This window comes from Bombyx mandarina, chromosome 25, assembly GCF_030267445.1.
Source record: "Bombyx mandarina strain Sakado chromosome 25, ASM3026744v2".
NCBI lineage: Eukaryota > Metazoa > Arthropoda > Insecta > Lepidoptera > Bombycidae > Bombyx > Bombyx mandarina.
This window is the reverse complement of record NC_143231.1, coordinates 7,152,207-7,179,001: the sequence shown is the minus strand read 5'-3', so window position 1 is coordinate 7,179,001 and position 26,795 is coordinate 7,152,207. Positions and strand designations below refer to the sequence as shown.

The 26,795-nt window shown below is 37.3% G+C and overlaps 2 protein-coding genes across 2 annotated transcripts; one reads left to right on the top strand and one right to left on the bottom strand.

Annotated features, from left to right (window-relative positions):
* Positions 1 to 1,971: 1,971 nt before the first annotated feature.
* Positions 1,972 to 26,591, bottom strand: Coq6 (ubiquinone biosynthesis protein COQ6, mitochondrial). Its single transcript, XM_028180864.2, has 9 exons — positions 26,228 to 26,591; positions 25,967 to 26,157; positions 25,162 to 25,416; positions 8,633 to 8,740; positions 7,110 to 7,280; positions 6,174 to 6,376; positions 4,150 to 4,265; positions 3,612 to 3,778; positions 1,972 to 2,669 (listed from the first exon to the last, which is right to left on the bottom strand). The coding sequence occupies exons 1-9, from the start codon at positions 26,400 to 26,402 to the stop codon at positions 2,640 to 2,642; spliced, it is 1,416 nt and encodes a 471-aa protein (XP_028036665.2). The 5' UTR covers positions 26,403 to 26,591; the 3' UTR covers positions 1,972 to 2,639.
* pyx (transient receptor potential channel pyrexia) lies at positions 12,013 to 24,877 on the top strand. The gene is made up of 14 exons (XM_028180865.2): positions 12,013 to 12,134; positions 12,314 to 12,479; positions 12,774 to 12,996; positions 13,087 to 13,243; positions 13,319 to 13,453; positions 14,187 to 14,415; positions 15,617 to 15,862; positions 16,646 to 16,875; positions 17,393 to 17,531; positions 17,991 to 18,184; positions 18,264 to 18,423; positions 18,501 to 18,796; positions 19,564 to 19,761; positions 24,423 to 24,877. Exons 1-14 carry the CDS (start codon positions 12,057 to 12,059, stop codon positions 24,822 to 24,824), a joined length of 2,853 nt encoding a protein of 950 aa, XP_028036666.2. The 5' UTR covers positions 12,013 to 12,056; the 3' UTR covers positions 24,825 to 24,877.
* Positions 26,592 to 26,795: the final 204 nt, after the last annotated feature.

The window sequence follows — 26,795 nt, the reverse complement described above, 5'->3', positions numbered from 1 at the left end:
ATAAGTTTGTTAAAATTGATACACAAGCTCGGCAGGATATCGTACCTGGATTGGTTTATACGACAGTATTTTGCTTACCTCAGTACAAACAAAAAGGTAAATACAATCTTGAAAAATTTTAAATTTGATCACATGAGAAGCACCAGCTTTCAAATAGAAAGAATCATACAAATCGGTTCACCTTTTTTACTGGTGGTAGGACGTATTGTGAGTCCGCACGGGTAGGTACCACCATCCTGCCTATTTCTGCCGTGAAGCAGTAATGCGTTTCGGTTTGAAGAGTGGAGGCAGCCGTTGTAATTAGGTATATTGTTCAAATTCAAATTCAAATAGAACTTATATCTCAAGGTTTAGGTGCATTTATGTTGTAGATGTCTATGGGCTCCAGTAACCACTTAACGCCAGGTGGGCTGTGAGTTGGTCCACCCATCTAAGCAATAAATAAAAACCTAGAAAAAAGTTCTGAGGTAAGATAATGCAGTCAAATTGAGAATCTCCTCCTTCTTTGAAGTCGGTAACAATATTTATCGACTACTACGTTACTAATAGATTTAAGTACCTTTATTAAGGAAATTCCTTTTCCGAGAAAGAATGGGATTTTAAAATTATATTCCCATCTTTGTCTCTCTTAGACTGAAAACTGGAGTCTATCAAAAATGTTTAATATGCAGGTATTTAAAAAATATCTATTTAATTTATTTCTCGGTTTCAAAACCAAACTCAATTGAATTATTTATTTATTTTTAATAATCAAAACTAAGACCCAACATCGTTGGCATACAGATGTCTGCAGATTACCATTCCCGATTCTGTGGACCGAATAGTAAACAGTCGGACGTCGCTCTAAATATGTTATTTCGAATCCTCCCGATCCACTAACGGTGCTTTTATGTATCTCAAGCACCGGTTATCGTTCGATAATCGTCCTGCGACGAAGGGCTCGGTAAATAAATTAACCCACAGACACAGCCCACTGAGTTTCTCGTCGAATCTTCTGAGTGGGTCGAGGGTCGCGTTTCCGATCCGATGGTAGATTCTGCGAAACACTGCCGTTGCTAGGGTTAGTGTTAGCAACGTCATCAGGTTTGAGCCCTGTCAGCTCACCTACCTGCTTGTTAGGGTTACGCTGACGTAGCCTGTCAAAGCTATCAGATTAAAGAGAAAAAAAAGGAGATTAGTTAACACATTAAATTTAATTACATGTTTTCAGAAAAGGCATAAATATATCAGTCTCATAATTCGAAGTTTCCTAGTTTAGGAGGACACTAGTAAATACATTTGTAAATTAATTATACCCATTTTGTAATGACTCAATTCGGGACACAATCGAAAGAATAAATTAGTATGAACAAGGACTGGTTGCGCAGTCTATAGGAATGTTCTAGAAAGTTGACTTTTGTCATCTTGCAACTAAAGACAGATACGGCACGTGCGCTGCGTCACTTAAATTCCTGCAGAATAATCTCCCGTCACGAATGCGGTGCATGATGAAGAGTCTATAGTGTAATGCAACTATAGGTTTAACTTTTTTGCACCACCCAGTTTTACGACTATGCCGGCGTTCCAATCCTGGAGCAGGTACAAAATTTTACGTTATTGACTATTGTTAGTATTGTCCATTGTTCTAGTCAACAATGTATTTTTTACTTTAAAAATATTGGTATTTTTCATAAGAATCAGTCATAAAATTAAAATAAATGTAAGTACTATACACTCTGCAAAAAATGTTTCTGTTGAGTTTTTAGTGAGGTTCAACTCCCACATACCCCAGCCGCTGCGCGGATGGGGATCCGGCGATTTTCTCCTGTGGAAAAATGACACTGAGTTTGACACGTCAAAAGTGAGATACACTTTGATCTTTGAATTCAAACGCGCTGTTTAATATATTATAACGTCACAGAATAGTGAACTATCTCTGCCTCTCTGGAGTATGACAAGGCTGATATTTTTTTAAATATAATTAAAAACTGATTACTGTAATAGAAATCAACTTTATTCGGTGAAATTAAAGAAAAAAAGAAAACATTATAATTTTTTAAAAGGATTTTTGCCATATTTTTCGATACAAAATTATAGCAATTTAATTTAATTATTATACTCGTATATTTAAACTAAAGTAACATGACAAACTAAAGTAAAACAACAACTTTTTTGTGACTTTTTAGTTAGGTACTCCGACCTCTGAGACTATTCATTTCTAGAACAAATATTTATTGAATTCTTAAACTTAACAATGGTAGCTAAACATATGCATTTAAAATAATTAAACTAACACATAAATAGGCAAGGGCACAAACTCTCAATACCATTTAATCTTTTATTTGTCGAATGTTTTTTTTTATGCTTATATCACAAGTTTTAGTTTTATAAACATTTTCATTATTATCATAAATTGTGTATTTCTGCTAATGTATATAATACAAAAATACATGTTGCACAAAATCAATCTAAACCTTAAGGCGTCAGCGATTACGGTCGAATTTTGATGATCGAGCGGACATTTGTGTTAGGTAAATTATAAGGATTGACATCTGAACGATATAGTTATTTAATATTTAATTTTATTTAATACATCTTCCATATAAGTACACACGTTCTTCGTTCACATTACGGTATCATGCAACCAGCTATCATTCCCGCTACGTTGCAGCGTGAGACATTAATAATTTCTGAAACAAAAATAAATCTCAATCATAGGTATTTACATCTTTGAGAATCGTATCGTATGGTTTTGGGAAATTAAACGCTGTCATATTCGATAAAAACACACCCTTCTAATATAAAGGCGTTCGTTGTTTAATAGGTAAGTAAATCCGAACGAATTACACAACGAAGTTAAAATTTGCAATAAAAATTAAAGCTGATAATGTATCTAAAGGACAATGCCCAAAAGTGGGCCAACTTTGTGTCAAAACTATTTTTGTACTTGAAAAAGTATGCCTTATTTTTTCACGTTGCTTAGTTTATGTATCTACATTTCTTTCAACCTAGCACTGTTTTACAAAAAAAATAATTACATAAAAGGAGCCTTCGACTGCATGTCTCGAGATGGCTCGCGTCTATAATGACCACGTGACCAAGTCTGTTTCTAGAAAGTTCCATCAAGCCATAGATAGGAAAACTGCGAGTTCTCCGCCTTTATTCATCGTCGTTTAGGGGCATTTAGTTAATGAGACTTTAACGGATGCTTCGCGACCAGAGATCGTACGTAAGCATTAATTTCGTATCGTATCTAAATGTTTATGTTAAAATAGGTAAAATAGGTCACATAGCATGTGATTTTTGTTAAAAATACAGCATGTGGTTTTTGTTAAAATATAGAGCATGTGAATTTTGTTAAAATATACAGCACGTGGTTTTTGTTATAATATACAGCATGTTATTTTTGTTAAAATACATAGCATTTTTTTGTTAAAATATACTACAGCATGTGGTTTTTGTTATAATATACAGCATGTGGATATTGTTAAAATATACAGCATGTGGTTCTTGTTAAAGTATACAGCATGTGGTTTTTTTGTACGGCGATTATCGACGGTAAGCTTATATATTATTTCGGTGGTCATGAACCGAACAAGGATCGATGATACAACAACGGAGGAGATCATTACCTTGACAGGATGTAGAGCGTTTGTCAGTTGGAGGCCGACGCTCCTCAGCAGCACGACCGGAGGCAGGTCGACCGTGTAGAGCCGGTGGAGGGCCTCTATAGCGAGCTGAGTCGGCACGTTATGCCTCTGACGCTTACTCTCGTATCTCTGGAGGTAGCTCGGATCGTCTGTAATGACAAAAAAAATAATGAAATTTACTGCGCGTCGGTAATGGCACGGTTTTGTTTTACTGCTAACTGTAGCTGCAATGTATTTTGATTATGTATCGTATTACTTAAGACTTATTGTGTAGATGGTATTCAGATATGAGGAGAATATAGGAGTCTACGGACAATAAAAGGTGTGGTGGTGTAAAATACAGGGTGTTGTTTTTAGAGTAATACGGAACCTTACTAATATCGAAGCCGCCGTACGTGGCGTGCTCGATGCGAATAAACAATCTGACTTACGAGACAACGGACTCATTTGTCAGTACATTCATGGCTCTAATTGGTCGTCGTATACAGGGTGTTGTTCTGGTAGAAATACGGCATCTTACTAATATCGAAGCCGCCGTATGTGGCGTCGGCTAGCAGTTCCGTGAGTTCCTTTACGTCGCCAAATCCGAGGTTAACGCCCTGTCCGGCCAGCGGATGGACTCTGTGGGCCGCATCTCTGAGAAACAAAAAAAAACATCGCATACATCATAAATGTCTTTATTTTTTTATTGCCCTTGTAGGCAGACCCTGGCTGCCTTGTATCTCATTAGGGCGTTATTTAATCATGATTCGAATGAATTTTGTATTCAGTCTTGAAAGTCAAATATCATATTTGTTAATGACCCTGTAGTGAGTATTAATTAGTTAATTATAATTTGCTTTGGTGAGTAGCTATTGCCTAATTTTGAGGGTTTTCCTATAATTATAATTTGATTTAATTCCAACGAAATCGTTAGTTATCGATCACATAATTACGTTGAGCTCAGTGATTACTGAGCTCTAGAGTATTTGGACGTAAGCGTTATCAAAATATACATATTTTTTTTCATTATTTTCGCATGTCGTTAGGAAGTAAATACTTTTTAGGACTTTGTTTTTTTTTAATTCTTTTAGAATTTAGATAGTGCCTCAATCAGAAAGTAATCCTACTTTGATGGCTAGTTACTAACAAAGTTATCTTATAGCGACGCTAACAAATAGCACGTTAACGCCATCTAGTAGGAAGCAAATTAATTATCTTAAAAGACCGAAATGTTAGCTGAAATCGTATCGAATGAGGAACGTTCCAGAAGGTTTGGCTGCGTACCGGCGTCATTCGTGACAACGTAATAATACAAGAAACAGAGTATGTTAGTGAAACAGCTAAATTATTGGTCCATAGTAGTCATTAGTGTAACAGTGTTTTTGTGATCTTTAAATCCTGATTCCTAATCATAACTCAACTCCTAAGAGTTAGAAGAATAATCTGACTCTTATTAAACAAGGTGAGGTTTACTTAGATAAATTTTTTTTTGATTTCCGTAACTACAATCTTCTCTTAGGCGCCCCCCACAGAATAGTAAGGCACTACATGCTTAGATGGGTGTATGGTACGACCTCACAGCTCACCTGGTATTAAATGGTTATCGGAGTCGCTATCGGTTTAACGCTATTTGTGCCTACTTATTATCAACATTGTAGAGAATCCAATTTTCTACAATATATTTTCTATTTAACATTTTTTATACCTTGAACTGTTTTCGAGATAGAGGGCGTAGAGCGCGCGGTCAGTCAAATGGTAGTCCCGATCGGAAACTCGTAATATTAAGGTTATAATTTATTGCTAAATATATAATTATGTAATTATCATTTTTTATTAACTTTTCAGATATTTACATAATTTCGCCTAAAATAACTGCACTAAAATACTTTTGCGCAATAAAGGAACCGTAGTCAGAATGTACCAGCACCCTGCCTATTTCTGCCGTGAAACAGTAATACGTTTCGGTTTGAAGAGTGGAGCAGCCGTTGTAACTATACTGAGACCTTAGAACTTATATCTCAAGGTGGATTGCGCATTTACGTTGTAGATGTCTATGGGCTCCAGTAACCACTTAACACCAGGTGGGCTGTGAGCTCTTTTTTTTCCTACCTAGCTGAGAGCCTTGAGAGGCTATATCAGCGTAACCTTAACCAGTAGGTGAGGTAGGGGCTCAAACCTGACGACGTTGCTAGCACTTGCCCTATCAAGAGCCGTGCTTCGCAGAATCTACTACCGGATCGGAAACGCGACCCAATGAGAAGATCCGGCGAGAAACTCAGTGGGCTGCGTCTGAGGGTCTGTGAGGTCGTCCACCCATATCACTACATAGTATAAACAAAGTCACTTTCTCTGTCCCTATATCTGTCTGTCCCTATGTATGCTTAAATCTTTAAAACTACGCAACGGATTTTGATGCGATTTTTTTTAATAGATAGTGATTGAAGAGGAAGGTTTATATGTATAATAACATCCATTAAATAGTGGAGAAATCAATAATAAATTACAGTTTCCGAAGCGAAGCGAGGGCGGGTTGCTAGTAAGGAATAAAAAAAAAAAACTTACCCGACTAGAGCCACACCGTTAGCGATGTACCGTGTACTGTGCCCGAAGGCGAGGGGGAAAGCAGCGCGGGAGGAGGACGCCACTCCTTGCACGGAAGGCGGGAGCTGGCGCACCGCCCCATCCGGCAGTCCGGCCCGACGCAGGCAACTACTCACCCACGACATACAGCCCTCCACTGCGCCGCTCCGAGGATACTGCTTCCACTTGAACAGTTCCAATCGATCAATTGCTTTTTTTTCTATTTAAGCTGAGAGGCCTTGAGAGGCTATTTCAGCGTAACCTTGACTAGTAGGTGAGTTCACGGGGCTCAAACCTGTTGACGTTGCTAACACGAACCCTAGCAAGAGCCGTGCTTAGCAGAATCTACCACCGGGTCGGAAACGCGACCCACTGAGAAGATCCGGCGAGAAACTCAGTGGGCTGTATCTGTGGGTTAATTTACTCGTCGAGCCCTTCGTCGCAAGCGACGGGTTCGACGAGAACGATGAGCGGTGCTTGAGGTACCTAAAAGCACCGTTAGTGGATCGGGAGGATCCGAAATGACGTGTGATCGCTTGCTTGAGTATACGATTGTTATAGTAGTATGGCCTAGTTTTGCTGGGATGCAAGCATGCGCTATGAGAAGAGGGCCCGCGCATATATTATATATATAGCGACATACACAATACAATTTATATTTCAATTTCTTGTTTCAAGGTTGGTGGGGTTCATGAAGCCTTTTTTTTTCAGGCCTGGGGCCGAACCTCCTGCGAGGTTTCCCGCGTATTGTCTGTCTTCGTTTTCGGAAGCGGTCTCCTAACACCCAGTATTGGTGCGGCCCAAGGGGAAAGTATGCCGTGGATACACACATAGTGTCCGTCATGGCGTTTAACGTGTTAATTTTTTAGGTATTACATTTGCAACTGCAGGCAATATGTAGTCACAAAATAAACTTACAAGGGCATCGTTGAGTTCATCGACGAATTGTTCCTCGGGTAGTTTCAAGAGTCGTTTCGCGTTGTCCTCCCATGTCGACCAGACGAGTGAGCTACGCTGCGAGTCCAAAGGCAGGATGGCTATTGGACCTGAGGGCAGCCATCTTTGCCAGGCAGTTGTGTTATCCGTTTCCTGAAATCGACGGTACACCATTCAGTTTTATTACTAACCGATGTTTCATATTTTTAATACGCTTTTATTAGTTTTACACATATTTATGTTAGTATGTATGTTTGTAACGGAATCTTTGAACATAATTTTGACCCCCTTCAAAACGTCGGTTTAACTCGAAATTTGGTATACTTATTAAGGACCGATGACAATACAATATTAAAAAAAAAATTTATATCCACCAAAAAAATAAAAATAGATAATAGTTTAAAAACACTAAGAAATTACGCTTTTATAAAAAATCCAACTAAAAAATAGAAAAAGCGTGGAGTGCTTTTCAGGATATTATCTAAATAACCCTTCTACTCATGCCTGTTCATAAAATATTTATAACTACTGATACCATGCAGCCCACGCTTTTTTACAATAAAATCATTATTTCTTACACTATTTTTAATTCAAATTTATTAAAATTTATTTTCTGTTTTTTAGTTGGATTTTCTATAAAAGCGTATTTTGTTAGTTTTTTTTAAACGATTATTTAATTTTATTATTATGAAATATTATTACAACCAATCAGTTCTAAAGCCTCAGTGATTATTATTTGCGTAGTTATTGCTACGTTATAGTAAATAACCACTTCCTGTTTTTATTTCATAGATCGATGAACGAGATCAATGTCTATTTGTTATTTAGTTATCAAAGCCAGTAAATATCACGTAACGTGAATTCCATTACCCGGCTTGAGTCAGGATTCCAGTCTCATTTGTGCCTATTATATAGTGATCGTCCCAACATTCAAATTAGAACGTATGACTGCTTCGTGGCAGAAATAGGCAGGGTGGTGGAACATAAGTATGTATTCTTATAGTACATTACTAAACTTGGCCACGCTTTGTTGTGACTGTGGTTAATTGTATGAAAAAGATTGAGTTCTTGAAACTATTCACGCGACATCTATTGCACGTTGATGGTAACATGGCAGACATTTTGAAGAACGTATAGAGTACAAACATTAATCATTTAATGTTAAATAAACATATTAAATAAATTAGCTGTAAAATAAATGGAATATTAAATTTTGAATACAGCGCCATCTATTAGAATTTTACTCAACCCGAACAATAATTAGCCTCGTTACACCGCCATCTGTTGTAAACTTACAAGAGCTCAGAGAAAATTGTTTTATATCCGATAAGATGCTCTTTGTTTTATTATTATAATAAACAACAATCACATTTCACAGGAATGGATTTTAAAACGCACACGTTTTATTTTTAGAAATTAAAATTAGGATTTACAGTGGCCCGCTAGTAACGTCCGTTTGGACTGAATGTTTAAAAAGCATATCAGGATTGTTTGAGAGCAATTACCTCAGCTAAGTACAAGGTGGCCACCACACCCATTTGGTCGTAGTTCCAAGACAAGTATTGCACGCCCATAGCGCGTCGTACCGCCGAGTTAGCTCCGTCGGCGCCAATCTGGAAGATGCATGTTGATAGAAATATTAATGATACATATGATTTCGGTTGTTTTTTTTTATTTTATTTTATTTTTTATCTAGAGGCTAATTCAGCTTTACCCTAGCGTGTAGGTGAGCTCTCGGGGCTCAAGACGGAGTTGTTGCTAGCACTGGCCCTAGCAAGAGCAGTGCTTCGCAGAATTTACCACCGGATCGGAAACGCGACCCACTGAGAAGAGCCGGCGAGAAACTCAGTGGGTTGTGTCTGTGGGTTAATTTAATTTAAGACGGTGACCGGTGCTTGAGGTACCTAAAAGCACCGTTAATGGCTTGGAAGGAGCATCGGTTATGTAATGTTGGTAGAGCGTATGATAAGCTCGCATAGACACCACCATCAGGTCGCATAGGCCAGTTTTTGCCGCGATGCTGACCACACATTGAGATTTGGAGGCCTTATCTTTAATAGCACCCCATTTTCGCTCCGCTATTTCTATTTCTAAGTCTGCAACGGTAGCCAGTCCAGTCGTATTTAGTTTATCTATACTTCTATACTAATATTATAAAGAGGAAAGATTTGTTTGTTTGTGTTGAATAGGCTCCGAAACTACTGACCCGATTTGAAAAATTCTTTCACTGTTTGGAAGCTACACTATTCCCGAGTGACATCTTTTTTGAAAAAAATTATGGATCCTTACTAAAACTTCAATAATGTAGCCCAAGGTGTGCAAAAATTACCTAAAATATTAAAGAATGTAAAGACACTGCGTGCCCTGCGAAAACTATTGAGGATAGAATAAAATAATGTACTACGATTTTGTAGAACACATTATTGTTTACAAAAAGTGTCGGGACAGCATATGTCTAACTATTATAGTTATGCCGCAATAAGGGTTCTTTTATTTTTTTAAATAAAACAACGTCGTTGATGTTTTTGTTAAAGATCCGAGCGGAGCCGGAGCGGGCCGCTAGTAATTAATATTTTCATTAATTAATTAATATTAATGAAAGAACGCGTCCGTTATACTCTAGTTCACTGCTATTTCTATCAATAAACCATTAATCGGTGCAGTACGCCAACTACGTGATTTTCACCAGTCTTTGTGAGACGCGGCATGTTTAGCTTTTCCATTGAACTATTCACACCGACCAGATGTTATTATCGTTGTCGAATAATTATTGGGCCCGCGCGTATTACTTGCGTTCAACGTTTCAGTATGATCCGTGTAGTGGTGCAGAGCTAGACTACTGAGCCCTAATTAATTTACTAAACGTGTATAGTGGCCTAGAAAAACGTGGGTACAAGCGCGTGGTGAGTTCATAAATGAGTCGACTATTATCAAAGCCGGCAATCTGACTTTTGGACAATGATTGGTAAATCAGAAAAACGAATTATTGACTTTGTATTCCATTGGCAGTCACAAAACTCTTCGGAACGACATCTTAGATAAATAACAGGTTAACTATTAACCTTTATTTAATGCAGGTTTTGAACCGTATTCTTTGAAGGAGACGATTATATTCAAATCAGTCTGTATTGACATATCAATAAATTTTTTTTGTCCAAATGCACAGATTGCCACCTTTGATAATAGACGACTCAAATCTGACTGAAATATGAGACTGTTAAATAAAACATAAGTTCCGATAAAATTTATTTAGACAGTTACGGTCTACTTAATACCGTAACAGGCGTTTGTACTTTCAAAATTACTAAATTCAATTTATATTTAAACTAGAATCATAACGTTCAAATAATATATGTCGATGATATTGTGAACAACATTTTTTTTCTTTATATTGCTGATTCGGTAAATATATATTTTTTGTTTAATCTGGTGATTAATAATAACTATTAATTATACTTATATACATAGTTCTTATAATTATTTAAAACTTCAAAGCCCATCGAAATTCTCAATAACGAACAACTATCAAATCCTTAGAGATGATAAATTAATTTGTAAATTGGTTGCATCACTGCGCAGCTTACATTATAAGCTTCGAAGAAATACGTGGTATTCGATATTTTGATAATATCCGGTCACACTCGACCGCAATAATTGAGAACACGGAGAATTCGGGTCACTTAGTTTGCGTGTACCAAATTATTGCAAACATATTATTTCGACGAAAACTTTTATTCCAACTACGTATCTTCGAATAAGAAAAAGCTTACAAGGCCCATCGAATAGACAGGTGTCTAAACAAGTCTAAAATAGAACGAAACCCCAATTTAAACTAGCCATTCATCATAGTTCAAACTTAAAACAGATGGAGTTTTTTTATTTTTTTATTGCTTAGACGGGTGGACGAGCTCACAGCCCACCTGGTGTTAAGTGGTTACTGGAGCCCATGGACATCTACAACGTAAATGTGCCACCCACCTTGAGATATAAGTTCTAAGGTCTCAGTATAGTTACAACGGCTGCCACACCCTTCAAACCGAAACGCATTACTGCTTCACGGCCGAAATAGGCAGGGTGCCTACCCGTGCGGACTCCCAAGAGGTCCTACCACCAGTAATATAGTAATCAATTTTGCAAATACCGTTTAGAGCAAGAATTAATCCACGGAAGGATAAATATTTCGTTTCAAACTCGCGATCGGTTTCGTTTGATCAAAATCTGAAATCTTGAACTATTGTAGTACACACAGTTGATTTTCTAAACAATCCCAGCATGCCACAAGGCGTTGTTATTAAATTCTATTATTGGAATTTTGATTCGTTTGTCTGCATTGTTGTTTCACAGAACAGAACGTTTTGACCACTTTACTGCAGCTTTAATTTAGTTTAGTACATTTTGTGTATGTTTCTCAAGGACTCTCCAAATTTATTTTTGGCAGGATAAAAGTGCTAATCCATTTTTTTATTAGAGAATTTGTTGACACGTATACTGTTTTGGCCTAGTTAAAGGAAACATAATAATTTATAGTTCCATAATTTATTACGGGCCACGTTAGCTAACGTACATTTTGGTGAGTTTCTAAACGTGTCAATGGTTTAATAAAACCAGACTTCTGTAACTATTCGCGTAGGAGAACGGTCTGACGGAAACGCGACACTATCAAGTGCTTTAAATAGATTTTTTTTCACGTCAACAACGAATTAATAAATTTATAATTGGTCAGTTCATGCGATTATCAATATTATGAGTTTGTTTAATGAATTTCAAACGACTTGTAAGTGATTATCGTAACCGGCTATAAAACTTTTACGGCCCCATCAAACGGTTCGTGATCCGAAATTATGATTAGGTCTATCGGCGGGGGATGTCACGGATCCGAGTGGATTGTACCGAGAGCTTTCGGATTTCAGTAAAGCGCGGGATGGCGCCATGATACGCACTCACGCACAACGTTCCCGTAACGTATCGCCGTCTCATTGCTCCAACAAAAATGACAAGAATAAAAAGGTGTGGAAATCATAAAATGTTACCGTATCATTTTATTACATTTTCTTATTCATAAACGAGTACAAATGTTTAACGTTAGGTTTTTTTGTGTTTGTTTATATTTTACTAAAAATATATTTCGTGTATTCGTGGTAGGAAGTGAGTTATCTAATAACAATGGGATAATTGATTGCGGACAGGTGTGCCAGGAAGGTAGCGCGCGATGGTGTGGCGGCATGAGTCAATTGCCGGAGGATGCAGAGGATGATGTCGAAGGAGGATACATATCTAGCGACGAGTCAGCACACGGCGCTGATCTCGCTGAGCGTCTGAGGGTCAAACCTTCTAAAGATATATGGGAACTGGGTAGGTACATTTTTGAATTAATACAATGTATTGTGCTAAATATTTGGCATGGTGATTTAAAAACAAAAATAGTCACAACAGACCTTCATTTTCGTGAATTTGAGGCTTACGTCAAGGAGTAAATATGTACTGAACTAAAATAGTGATTTGCAGACATGTTTTGTGAGCCATGTCGATAAATTAAGCATTTGAATGAATTAGGTACGTTAATTTTTACTCAGTAAATAGCAGTAAGTGTACTTTTGTTATAAAATTACGAATTAATGAGATTCGTTTCTGATTTTTTATCCTCAGACGAGATACAGTACACGTTACGGCTACTGCCGTATTCAGAAGAAATATCAGTACTTATAGGTAATGGGAATTACGATGAAACAATACAGTTTGCCTCCGAGGCTGAAGGCGGATTTGGCCTACGAACAGCCATCCTTTGGGCCTGTTGGCTCGGAAAGAGTATTCTGCTTTTTAAATTGCTAAAAATGGGTGTTGATCCCGATGAACTAGACGATGCCGGAAGGTCTGTAGTATACGACATTACTGCAAGTTGCGTTTTATATACTACACTTTATTGAAATACTTTAGTATTGCTTTTCAAAACAATTTTCAGGACATGTTTACATTTAAGTTGTTTAGTTGGAAGCGAAGAATGCGTGAAGCTTCTACTCGACCACGGAGCGCACCCGAATACATGGGACTCGTCTACAGAAACAAAAGCGACGCCTCTCCATTGCGCAGCCAGCGCCAAAAGTTTAGCTTGCGTAAAGGTAAACAGGACGATACCAAAGATGAAAGTTGACCCCGTTAATATATATGTCAATATTTATGTTTATTTTTTCCAGGTGTTGATCGCTCATGGTGCTGACGTAAATGCCGGTTTAAGTGACAGGTCTCCGTTACATTACGCCGTCCTCAGCGATGCACCGGAAGTTGTGAAGGAATTATTAGAAGCTGGTGCGTGCCCCGACACGCCACAGGTGGGCTGTTTAAATTCATTTTAAACACAAACCAGATACTAAGTCATAAGTGTAAACAAATCACCATTTTGCGCATTAATGGAAAGTATCTATATATTAATACGTGAAGCAAAAACTTTGTATCCCTTTTTACGAAAATTGCGCGGACGGAGGAGTATGAAATTTTCCACACTTATAGATAATATAGAGAAGAAGTGCACAATGCTAATATTTTTTTAAAATAATGCATAAAAGAAAATATTACACACACTACATACCGTGTAGTTGACGCACACACGCATGTATACTATTTATTGTCAAACTTTTGTTCTTGACGTCTGTGGTCAAATTGGGAATAGATTAAATATTGTTTGTCTTTATTAATTTTCATAGAGTAGCCTTGGCGAAATTTGTGATTATCTATACTAATATTATAAAGAGGAAAGATTTGTTTGTTTGTTTGTTTCGAATAGGCTCCGAAACTACTGGACCGATTTGAAAAATTGTTTTTCCATTAGAAGCCGACCTTGTCCCTGATGAACATAGGCTACTTTTTTTATTTTTTTTTTATTATTTTTTTTGGTTTCATGTTTGTTTTAATGTTTCCGAAGCGAAGCGAGGGCGGGTCGCTAGTAGAAGTATAAAATACAATCATAATAGTGTACAAACTTCCAATTGATTATATTATAGTCGAATTTCGACTACTACGGGACCTCTAGTACAGCTACAGGACGATTGTTAATTTTTTTTGTAGGTATTTACGGAAACACCTTTGCACGTAGCGGCATCGTTGGGCTCGGCTTCGTGCACTAAATTGTTGTTGAATGCCGGTGCTGATGTCCGAGCGGCTATGGGCCCGGGGAAGGCCACGGCACTACATCTAGCCGCCGAGGACGGTCACGCAGAATGCGCGCGCTTGTTACTCGATCACGGCGCACACATAGACTGGCCCAATTTCAGGGGACAAACACCCCTTCATCTCGGTAAATCATAAAACTATTTCAATTATTTTTACTGGTGGCAGGACGTCTTGCGAGTCCGCACGGGTAGGTACCACCGCCCTGCCCATTTCTGCCGTGAAGCAGTAATGCGTTTCGGTTTGAAGGGTGGGGCAACCGTTGTAACTATACTGAGACCTTAGAACTGATATCTCAAGATGGGTGGCGCATTTACGTTGTAGATGTCTATGGATTCCAGTAACCACTTAACACCAGATGGGCTGTGAGCTCGTACACCCATATATGCAATTTATATTGCATTAAAAAAAAATTGACACTTACACTGTCATGTAGGTCACGGGTGCCCTACGCGGCGCACTGAAGTAATTACATAGATTTTTTATACTAAGCGCCTCGATTGCCCAACTTTGCCTTCTTAGTTTGTTAATGTATGTTTTATAGTCTTTTAGGTCTCTTAGAAATAGATTTATTCTCAGTAACTTTGGATTCGTCTTTGCCAGAGTCTGCTAGATATCTCGGGGCCTTAACAAGAAGAACGAAGAGAGAAATCGACATAGTTACTTCACTGCGTCGCGTAGGGTACCAGTGACCCACATGAGACTACATGGCAGTCAACGTGTTAATATTTCGAAGCAAATACGCTTGTTATCCGAGACATTTTACTTTTATGCACGCAGCTACTTTAGCGCAGTCACTGGAAGTGGTAGAGATGCTTGTGGACAGATGTGCCGATGTCCGTGCCAAGGACGCAGACGGTAGAACTCCTTTACACGGCGCGATCGTTAGAGGGGCTCGGGCTTGCGACATTGCCCGTTTACTTCTCTCTGCAGGGGCCGATCCTAACGCTTTCTGCGCCGCGTAGGGTACCAGTGACTTACATGGCAGTCAACGTGTCAATATTTCGAAGCAAATACGCTTGTTATCCGAGACATTTTACTTTTATGCACGCAGCTACTTTAGCGCAGTCACTGGAAGTGGTAGAGATGCTTGTGGACAGATGTGCCGATGTCCGTGCCAAGGACGCAGACGGTAGAACTCCTTTACACGGCGCGATCGTTAGAGGGGCTCGGGCTTGCGACATTGCCCGTTTACTTCTCTCTGCAGGGGCCGATCCTAACGCTTTCTGCGCCGCGTAGGGTACCAGTGACTTACATGGCAGTCAACGTGTCAATATTTCGAAGTAAATACGCTTGTTATCCGAGAAATTTTACTTTTATGTACGCAGCTACTTTAGCGCAGTCACTGGAAGTGGTAGAGATGCTTGTGGACAGATGTGCCGATGTTCGTGCCAAGGACGCAGACGGCAGAACTCCTTTACACGGCGCGATCGTTAGAGGGGCTCGAGCTTGCGACATTGCCCGTTTACTTCTCTCTGCAGGGGCCGATCCTAACGCTTCTGATAATTTCGGTTACACACCATTGCATATTGCTGCACTGAATGAATTCTCGGCTTGCGTTCTATTGCTGTTAGGTAAGAATAATTTCATATTTACTGAAATATAACGCTTTTCTATATTAACGTTTCTGACAGATAGCTTGACGGGTCTCTTGATGTTAAGCGGTTGCTTGAAGTCAAGAATATCCAGTCTGGTAACATCACGTGGTATAACGATCATCTTCAAATCAATTGGAATATGTGATTACACGACAAATAGAACGGTGGTAACAATTACTTCCGAGTTAACTACTCCCGTTTCTATGTTATACCAACAACAACTGATTTATTTTACCCAAAATGGCTCCTTGGCTTCCGCCACTAAAAATGACAACGGTTTCGATTTCTTGCTAATCGCGATTTGGAGTTTGTGCTGGTCCGTATCACCAATCCCGCCATACGCGTATTTGGTGTAACGGTCCTTCTTCATACTAAGCAGATGGGTATTTCCAAATAATTCTGATTCAAAAAGAATGATGAACGATTCGCATTGCTATTAGCCCGAGAATCACCCAGTAGCATAGTCGCGTGACTACAGTTGCCTCTGATGCTTTGCAAATAAAATTCGGATAATTCTAAATGCACTGTACGACGTTTTGAAAAAGTTTTTTTTTCTAAGCTGCCTAAGTATTATCATTTTAGCTTTATGGCCATACAACCAAATGAAATCGTATTTATATATGCTGATTTTTTTTATACAATTCCATTATATATCAAGTCTTTTTGCCTCTTACACGAGAAGCAGTGTTGCAGTGATCTATGCTAGTCTATTTGCGTTTGTTTAGTATGAGTGATTCTGTTGGATGCCGTTTATTTCAGATTACGGGGGCGACGTAACACTTCGAACAAACGGAGGCGTTTCAGCACTTTCTTTCATCGTACGAAGAGTGCCCGATGTTATTCCTCGTTATTTGTGCAAGTTCGATGACGCTGTACACGTGAGCGAGCATGAGCTCGGAGACGTGGACTGCGAGCTCACCATTGACTTCAGACCCCTCGTGCCGTGTCTAACGAGAGGAGAAGCCGAACTATTGCTTGCATTTGTTGAGGTATTTTTTATTTATTTTTTATTGCCCCTATAGGCAGACGAGCGTACGGCCCACCTGATGGGGAGTGGTTACCGTCGCCCATGGACTTCAGCAATGCCAGGGGCAAAACCAAGTCGCTGTCTACCGCTTAATACTCTCACAAGCCTCGTTTGAAGAAGGACATGTCATAGCGCTCGGGAAATACCGTGGAGGGAAGCTCATTCCATAGCCGGATGGTACGTGGCAAGAAAGACCTCTGGAATCGCACTGTGAATGACCGCAGTTGCTCCAGGTAGTATGGATGAACTCTACTCCGGTGGCGGGCGGTGCGATGGTAAAAACGAGATGACGGTATCAAATACTTATTCTTTGATATCAAATATAATTTATTATATGTTAAATTATTTTGATTTGTTATATTATAATATTATTAAAGTTATATTATTTCTGAATGTAAAAAACAAAAAAAAAAAAAAACAAATTAAATGAAAAGTATTTATTATGCTGCTGAAATTAAATTGTTAAATTTTTATTTCAGGTTGGACATAAAGACGTATTAAAACATCCGGTGGCTGAAACGTTTCTGTTTTTGAAATGGCGCAGAATAAGAAAGTTTTTTGTATTGAGCTTTATTTATCACGCTATATTCATAACTTTATACAGTCTTTATATTCTGCGTAAGTACGAATTATTTTAATTAGTTTTGGATTCAAATGTTTAGAGTTTACGTGTCTAAATCTTTTATTAATAATAATAAGAATATGAGTCGCCTCACTGTCGCGAATTTAAGTTTTAATTGTTTATTTTCTAGAATTATCATAGCCTATCTGATCGCCTTGCTGTTTTGCTGGTCTTTGATCTTGAATATACCACGGCGTCTTAGTTTGATTCCCAGTCGCAGCTCATGTGAAAGATATTTGGTATACAAATCTTGGTTTTCATCTCTCATGTGTTCAAAGTTAAAAGTCTTAGCTCTTTGCAATTGATTATGTAATCTTTAGTTATAGCATTCAGGGAAGCGGCGTGTGATTTTATAGGGAAATAAAGTTTTGATCTCGGCTCTGCCAAATATTCGCCTTACATATTGTATGCTGTTAATAAATAATTCAAATTCATCAGTTCTCTTCAATTTCCAGAAATATTTCTATGCGAAAACGCTACGTGTAACGTGCCTTCTTATCTCCGCCCAGTTCAATATTTGATACTTATCTTGAACCTATGTTTTTTGGCCAAAGAAATATTTCAAGCATGTCAAGATTGGTCAGCTTATATCCGGCAGTGGGAAAACTGGTTGCAATGGCTAATTATCATAGGAGTGTTTTTGTGTACGGTAAGACCGTATATATTATGATAAAAGTCAATTTGGCGTTATGAAAATATGCGTTTTAATATTGCTTTTTCTTAAATAGATACCGTACTGGGACGTAGACAATGGGGTTTTAAGAACAAACACAACGAACTGGCAGCACGACGTGGCTGCAATTACCATATTTTTCTGTTGGCTGGAACTGATGATGATCATCGGAAGGTTCCCTACTTTTGGTCTTTACGTCCAGATGTTTACTACAGGTACAAATCTAGTGAATAGGCAATTTCGAACGTATGTCTACATCGATAAGAGTCTTATGTGTTTTTATTTATTTCAGTTACGGTTAATTTTGCCACATTCCTCCTGGCGTACAGTTGTCTCCTAATTGCTTTTGGTCTAGCCTTTAGCGTGCTGTTCAGCAACTACCCCGCATTCCATTTACCGGCTGGTTTAGTCAAAACGGTCATGATGATGTCAGGAGAGCTTGAATACGAGGATATATTCTACAACAACTGCACAAATTCTGAGATTTACTATCCTCTGACGGCACACATTATGTTCCTGATATTTGTACTACTTGTTACCGTTATATTGACAAATCTACTAGTTGGTTTGGCTGTTAGTGATATCCAGGTATGTTATTAAGGCTTAATAAGTAATTATTTCCTGACATATTTAATTTATAATATCAAGAAAATAATAATTATGGTATTGTATGTATCTAACGAATTTTAACTGTATATTCACAATATAGAACAAAATAAGCTTTTTTCTCCCATCCCTATTCACCAGTAGGTAGGTGAGCTCACGGGCTCAACCTGAGAGAATTTGCTAACACTAGCCCTAGCAAGAGCAGTGCTTCGCAGAATCTACCACAGGATCGGGGTCACGACCCACTGAGAAGATCCGGCGAGAAACTCAATAGGCAAAATACCCGTAGGTTGCTATTTCCAAGACGTATTGGACGATAAACTGCGTACTCTGATAGAAGTTGGCCATGACCACGAAGATTGTACAAATTATTCGAAACATCGGAAATACTATAATGACAATAAACGGTCAGCGTGGTATGGACATGAGATGCGTAGAGAGAAGATGCATGTGACTAGGAGATGTATGGAAATGGTAGTGCAAGGTAGAGGGGGAAGAGGACGACTGAAAAAGACATGGATGTAGTGTGTGAATGACGATATGAGACAGGAGTGAGTGGTGAGATGACGGCTGATAGAAGAGAATAGAAGAGAAAAATTAGCTGTGCCGTCCCCACCTAGTGGGATAATGTGGAGAAAAAGAAGAAGAATAAAACTCGGGACATTAAACCCTAAAAGTATTCTAAATTGTGTTTACCACTCGCGGGAACCGAAAAAAATTTAACATTATAATATAGTTTTACTTTGCAGGCGTTACAAGAGGGTGCTGGATTGGATCGGTTGGTGCGTCAAACACAATTGATAGGTCATCTCGAGGGAATGCTGTTCAGCTCACTGTTATCATGTGTGCCTCAGCAGTTGCTGACTGTTTTACGTTGGGGAGCATTACTGACGGCGACGCACATGCGCACAATTAATATTAGACCGAACGATCCTAGAGAGAATAGAGTAGGTTTTCGCATAAAAGTGCCTTTAATTTTGTGACACAATTTTTATTTGGATTAAATTAAATATATTTAATCACTAGCTGACCCGGCAGACTTCGTAATGCCTCAATCGATAAATAAAAGACCTAAACTTTTGTATAAAATAAACTTAAAACAAACAAAAGGAACCCGTTCGACATCAAAGGAAAAACAAAATTGTTATTTTTGTTTAATTCCGAGCATTTTCATATTTATCTACCTTTCAAACCTTCTGTGGACTTCCACAAATAATTATAGACCAAAATTAGCCAAATCAGTTCGGCCGTTCTCGAGTTTTAGCGAGACTAACGAACAGCAATTCATTTTTATATATTTATATCGACGCTTGAAAGGCAAACATGACTAAGCGACAATGCGTGAACTTTACAGTAGAGCAATTTAAAGTTGAAATATTTGGAAAAAAAAATATTTTAACGAATCTAACTGTAGGATTGAAATTATTTTAATAGACCTAGATATAGTTTTTTTTTGCCCATCGAATATACTTAAAGGCTATTGCCTATCATTTGTGTATATAGCAGTTATTGTCGCTTATATATATTGTCCATAATTTGATAAACAGGTAAAATTATCTGAATTTTATATAAAAGTTTTCTCGTCACAAGTAAACTTATCTAAGCCAGCATTGAAAGATTTGGAGTAACGTGTAAAACAATATGAGCTATCGTTGAAAGATTTTCAGTAACATGTAAAGTTAGACAAATTCGCACAGCTTACAGTTTCGTTTTGGGTATATTGGACTAAAGTGATCCCATAGTTCACAACAAATCGAGTAAATGTATCTAAATACTATTCCACTTTTTTATGCATGTAGAAAGTGTAAAGAATTGAACTAAAATGTAATAAATTACTTTGATAAATCATGCAAAAGAGCGAAACCAAAAGAGCGAGACATTTATGAATAAACATTTATTGTAAGAGACAATAGGGATATATTTTTTTGTAACAAAATCACGCTATTACTATTATATTATATACAATATTAAATAAATAAACCATAACAGATTGTAGTGTATTCCAATATAATACCAAAATCTAGTTATTGCCTCATCAGTCTTAAAAACAATAGAGAATTATTAAAACTCATAAAAGCTCTAGTTTTCAGAGTAAATCAACAACAAAAACAATAATAAATTGTATTCTGTTATTAAACATAACCAAACTTAACAACACTATTGTAATTTAATCACTCTCCAAAGGCATACGATAGATATGCGACATGAGATCTTGTTATTTTTTGTTAATCGATCACAATCTTCAATATCGTACAATGTCGTGCACGTGGAATGCTCAGAAACTCTTGTTTAAGACAATTAGGAATGACTTTGTCAGTGCAAAGTTTGAGCAAATCATCATATTTGGCTTTTGAGATGGGTAACTGAGACCTATAACAAGATGTCAGTGATAACTTGATTTTAGGCTGAACTTCGACATCAAAAGATGATGCAGAAGCATTCATAGATGTTTTGTATTTAACGCTTTGCTTGTATTTTTGGAAAGTCATAACACGGATCTTGCCTTTGAAGTACTTATCACTAATACTATCCCATTTATAAAAATCTTCAAAGCTCAGTCTTTCCACCTGAAAAGGCGATGAATCTTGCCTAGCTGTTGAAAATACTGTAAACCATTGTGATGATGCGTAAACAGTGGTATTTTTTGATCCATTCTCTACAATAGCATGGTATCGACATGTAAGTGTGTTCCGTCAATAGATAGTTTATTTGAATAATATCGATATATTTGCACTCCTGTAATGATGAATGCAACATTGCTAATACCGTATGGTTCCGGTTTTGGCCTGGACAACAGTCGCAATAGAGAAGTAATCGCGTAACGTTTCTGGACTGAATATATTTATGTAAAATAGTTGCAATCTCATTGGCACCACGCTTGCCATTACTTTCATCCCAGTAGTAACAAAAAACATCCCAGTAGTAACTTTCATAAACACAAAAATTACATACGGCTAGTTTCCTACTACGAGCATAATACAAAAACATAGATTGTGCAAAAGGCGTGTTGAGTACTTTTTCCGAAACTAGCATATGAGATGACGGATCATCTCGGTGTATATTTTTGTGGGCTCTAAAACGGGTATGGCTTTCTTCTTTTTCTATTTCATGTTATTACTTTTCACTTTAGTTTTTCAGGATTTTTCATTTTTTTCGTAGTGAAGACGCTTGACTTTTTTAGGTACATGAAATGCGATGTTGAAATTATCTTGGAATATTTTACGAAAAATTCTCTCGCTTACAATATGCATGCCCTGATCCATGTTGTGTTTTTTGTATAGTTTGTATAAGTTGTAGATATTTCTAATTTCTTCAGAAAAGTAAACTTTGCTCGAATCTTGACGATAGTAATGCGAAGGTACCGCTGGTATTTTTTTTATTTTTAGTGCTCAGATCAAGAGCTCACAGCCTAGCTGGTGTTAAGTAGTAACTGAATCCCATAGACATCTACAACGTAAATGCCACCACCCACCTTGAGATATGAGTTCTAAGTTTTCAGTATAGTTACAACGGCTGCCCCACCCTTCAAACCGAAACCCATTACTGCTTCACGGTAAAAATCACGGCAGGGTGATGGTACCTACCCGTGCAGACTCACAAGATGTATCAGCGTAACTTTAACTAGTAGGTGAACTCACGGGACTCAAACCTGACGATGTTGCTAACACTGGCCCTAGCAAGAGCAGTGCTTCGCAGAATCTACCACCGTATCGGAAACGCGACCCACTGAGAAAATCCGGCGAGAAACTCAGTGGGCTGTGTCTGTGGGTTAATTTACTCGCCGAACCCTTCGTCGCAAGCGACGGGTTCGACGAGAACGATGACCGAGGAAGTCAATCGTGAACATTTGTTAAGTACGTATTTCATTCCAAAAATTGGTACCCGCCTGCGGGATTCGAACACCATTGCATCCCTACATACGAATGCACCGGACGCCTTATCCTTTAGGCCACCACGACTTTGTAAACTTTTGATAAATCTTTTTACGGAATCTATAGTCATTTCTTTGGTCTTATTTGGTGGTTCACATCTCCCTCATGGGAACAAAATGCAAAATAATGTGACAAACGACTTTACTAAGCGACGCCCAGCTTACGAATGTCACCTTTTACCAGCCCGCCAAAACGTGGTACGCGACTAGTTGCGCATACCCACGCGACGTATTTAAACTCGCGCAGTTCCTTAGCGATAAAAAATTATATTTTGTTTACGGGTAAACATAACTAAGCGCCAAAAGTAACCATTGAAATTAATCAAGTAAAATTATCTAGGCGACGTAGTTATTAGAAATGTTGTCATGTACAAATATTTACAGATGGAAAGGGGTATTATGTTAAACAAGTAAAACTATCTAAGATTCAATATTATTCCATTTTGTTTCAAGTTAAATTGTATAACTGTACCAATTACGACTACTTTGTATAGGTAAAATCTACTAAGTGGTTTGAAAGAAAAATTTCATAACAAGTAAAAATAAATAAATACAAACAAATGAAAATTTAAAAACATGAATAACTGACTAAGTAAATAATACCTAATTATTAAAATGTCCTAACTGCAGGATGTCTCTAAAATAACTTTTTTTTTGTCGTTTGGTAGGAAAAAACTCTGCATTTTTATGAAAATCACACCATATCTAAGCGACATAAAACACGTCACAGAGTGATGAAACCTATACTAAACGACGCAGAAAAATCAGACGATTCCAATGGTGTATATAACTCATTTTGCCTACTTTTGTCGCTTAGTCAGGATTGCCTTTCAAGCGTCGATATAGATTATTGACTGCCAAATGATCTTAGGGTCCGATCTTAGGGGCGGTGTATCTAACACGTTTCACGCAACGTTCTTTATGTGCATCGATATTAAGATATAAAAGGCCCTCTTAGGCCCTTCTTCAAATCTCGTTTGACGTCAGACATAATATAACAACTGACGATAATGAATATTTATCCTAAAATGCGTTAGTTTTTAATAGTGTCTGATACACGCAACGAAATCATCAGGTGTTGCCAAAGTAATTTATGTTTACATAATTTGAATACGCTTTATAATTAACGTGTTAGAATTAAAATTATCGTGTGAAGAACGAATATACCAATCAAATTAATTTTTAGAACGTATGTGAGAAGACTAAGTACTCTAGATGGGTGAGCGAGTTTTCGAAACATTCGTATTTTTTTTTGCCACGTACCATTCGGCTTTGGAGTGAGCTCCTCTTAAGGGGTTTCCCAAGCGCTATGACATGTCCTTCTTCAAACGAGGCTTGTGGAAAGTACTTAACGCTAGGCAGCAGGTTGGCTCTGCCCCTGACATTGCTGACGTCCATGGGCGACGGTAACCACTCACCATCAGGTCGGCCGTATGCTCGTTTGCCTGCAAGAGCAATACAAAAAAACCAACTAGAGAAATGTATCAACAATCTATCAGTTAGTATGGGAATTAGTAAATGCGGCGTCAATCATTGGTCGGTCATTGGAAATAAATGGTATCGGTCCCTAGAATTTATGTTCCGGTACATTGACATTATTCAATACGCGTACCCCGAGCGACTCCTCATTCGAAAGTTTCCATCTGATTTTGAAATTTTATTCTGTCTAAATTCCAGATACCGAAGGAATTCATATCAGCTATCTACAAGATGGTAGCAAGTCGAAAGAATACGAAAAGAAGCGTACGAAAAAATAACAACTACGAATTTAGGATAAGGAGATGCCCGGAAGAGGAAACTATATCAAAACCAGAAATCGTTAAAAGAAAAAGCAATTTATATGACAGATTCTCGTTTGATAGTCAACAGGTGGAAAGAAGGAAGCGACCTACTTCAGGATCAAATACTGACAGCAGGAACAGACCCCCTTCATTGACGATCAACGCTATACAGGAAATATGCATGGTTGATATAAAAACCCAACTTCTTGAACTAACAAAGAAAGTTAATAAATTACTTGAAGGTACAGAAGCAAGATTAAATCAAATCGAAAGCAAAGTGAACGGACAACTGCCGTAAAATGTTTCGTTCAATGATGCTGTTGAAATTTAATAAACTTATGATATTATGTACATGTTTGTTTTGTATTATACCTACTAATTTAAGCAGAGTAATCACATAGGATCCCTTGTACAGATCTAAGATGAAGACATCTATTTGTGGTATAATGTTAAGGCACTCTACTATTATTTCTGAAATTGAGTAATTAAGTCTAATCAGACATGCTAATCAATCTATCAAATATAAATTTTTATTAATCCTCAGATCTAAATTTCATTTTTAAGGCAAAAATAAGCCATATTATTATTATTATGAATATGAATAAGGCATTATGTAAAAAAAAAATGATACATACCAGCAGTTGGCATGAATATGTGTCACCATTGTTCATTTTAACTAAACTCTTTGGGTTTACTTCTTCAGAATTTGGCAGTGTATAATCTGCAATCTTGGCTTCATAGACAATATTAAAGTTTTTATTGTCTGTACTATTTAGTTCTGTATTGACAGCGTGCAGCAATACATCATTTTCGACAATGTAGGCAACATCATCATTGTAGTTGTCGGCACTGTTGAATGATATTAAAGCATCTGAACAAGCATCCCAGACCTAAAAATCAAAAATATTCTTTATGAGATAATTGAATTAATCCATAGTGAGATGTCATTGTTTAGCTCATAAAATCAATCATCAATGCTAATGGATACATTCTATTTCCCAGTAGAACATAATAATATAAAGACAGAACATATTAAACAATATTATAGCTTTATGAGATTACTGCTTTTTCATGTATATTTTTTTGCATAGTAAACAAACTCATTATGTACCTACCTTGTGACATGTGGTCTAAGTATCGATTTTATGGTTTAATCACAGTTCTGAACTTAAAACTGCAATGTTTAAAAGCTTTGCTGCAGAAAAGACAGGATGGTGGAAAGTATCTTTGTGGGCTTAGCCTATGTACTATGACAATTACTAATATCTACACTCTGTGAGAGCCAGCATCAGTTGTCTTTTTATTGGTTAATTGGCATGCTCACAGCCTCGCCGGTGATTAATAATTAACCAAATCCGTTAGTTATTATCATCAAACCTACCACCTAATTTGAATTATCATAAAACTATCATTAAAATAAATTGAAAATACATCTCATACTTGCATATGTTTCACAGGTTGCAGTCTCATATCCTCAATATGTTTCCAAACATTCAAAGATGACATTAATGATTTGGTATTTTGACTAAGTGCCACAACTCTGTTGCTGTATTCTTTTCTCAGTTCAAATTGCTTGTAAGGGCTGCTTTCCAATAGTAATATTTTGAATGTGGAAAATAGTGAGTTTTTAGCTGTAATCAAATATTTTTGCTAAGAAGATACTGTTGTATGTTCTATTTACCGTAAGCATGAGTACCTTACCTAAGGCACAAGCCAAGGTGCAGCCAACCATTCCACCTCCAGCGATTATGATATCATAATTTCCTTTATATTTGGCGTCTTCGATACTACTCAAGGGTCGTAGGTTATAATTAAAACTCTTTGATATAATTCTATGTGTTCGAAATATTTGGTAAATATTCCTGGTTAACAACATTTTAGTTTATGGATTATGTAAGTAATGGTTTAACTTAATAGATGCAGAGAATAGTAGTGTGGGAAAATAAGTAGAACTTTTTCACTCTATGTGTGTAGCTTTTGTTAGATTATTGAGGTTCAAATCAAATCAGCTGGATTCGTTTTGGTAAACTTAATGTTGTGACATTTCATGGGCACATTTTGAAAATTTGACAGTAGTAGTTTTACTTTTCCAACTGGAAAGGCAAAGGTGTCATGCTATAGCATCTAGTTTTTTATCCTAGGCCGAACGGAATCAAACCCATAAAATAACAAATTTAATTGTTAAAAAATCAATTATAAAAATTAAGTTTATTTTTATTTACTTAATATTATAAGTTTAATTTATAAGATTTTATAATATAAGCTATCT

Bases quoted from the DNA above. Each gene is read 5' to 3' on its own strand.
- pyx (XM_028180865.2), top strand. From the start codon at position 12,057: ATGATACGCACTCACGCACAACGTTCCCGTAACGTATCGCCGTCTCAT. The intron at 13,244-13,318 runs GTAAACAGGACG...TATTTTTTCCAG, and splicing joins AAAGTTTAGCTTGCGTAAAG to GTGTTGATCGCTCATGGTGC. The intron at 14,416-15,616 runs GTAAATCATAAA...TTATGTACGCAG, and splicing joins ACAAACACCCCTTCATCTCG to CTACTTTAGCGCAGTCACTG.
- Coq6 (XM_028180864.2), bottom strand. From the start codon at position 26,402: ATGTTGTTAACCAGGAATATTTACCAAATATTTCGAACACATAGAATT. The intron at 25,417-25,966 runs GTATGAGATGTA...TTTGATTTTTAG, and splicing joins AACCTGTGAAACATATGCAA to GTCTGGGATGCTTGTTCAGA. The intron at 7,281-8,632 runs GTAATTGCTCTC...CGTCGATTTCAG, and splicing joins CCACCTTGTACTTAGCTGAG to GAAACGGATAACACAACTGC.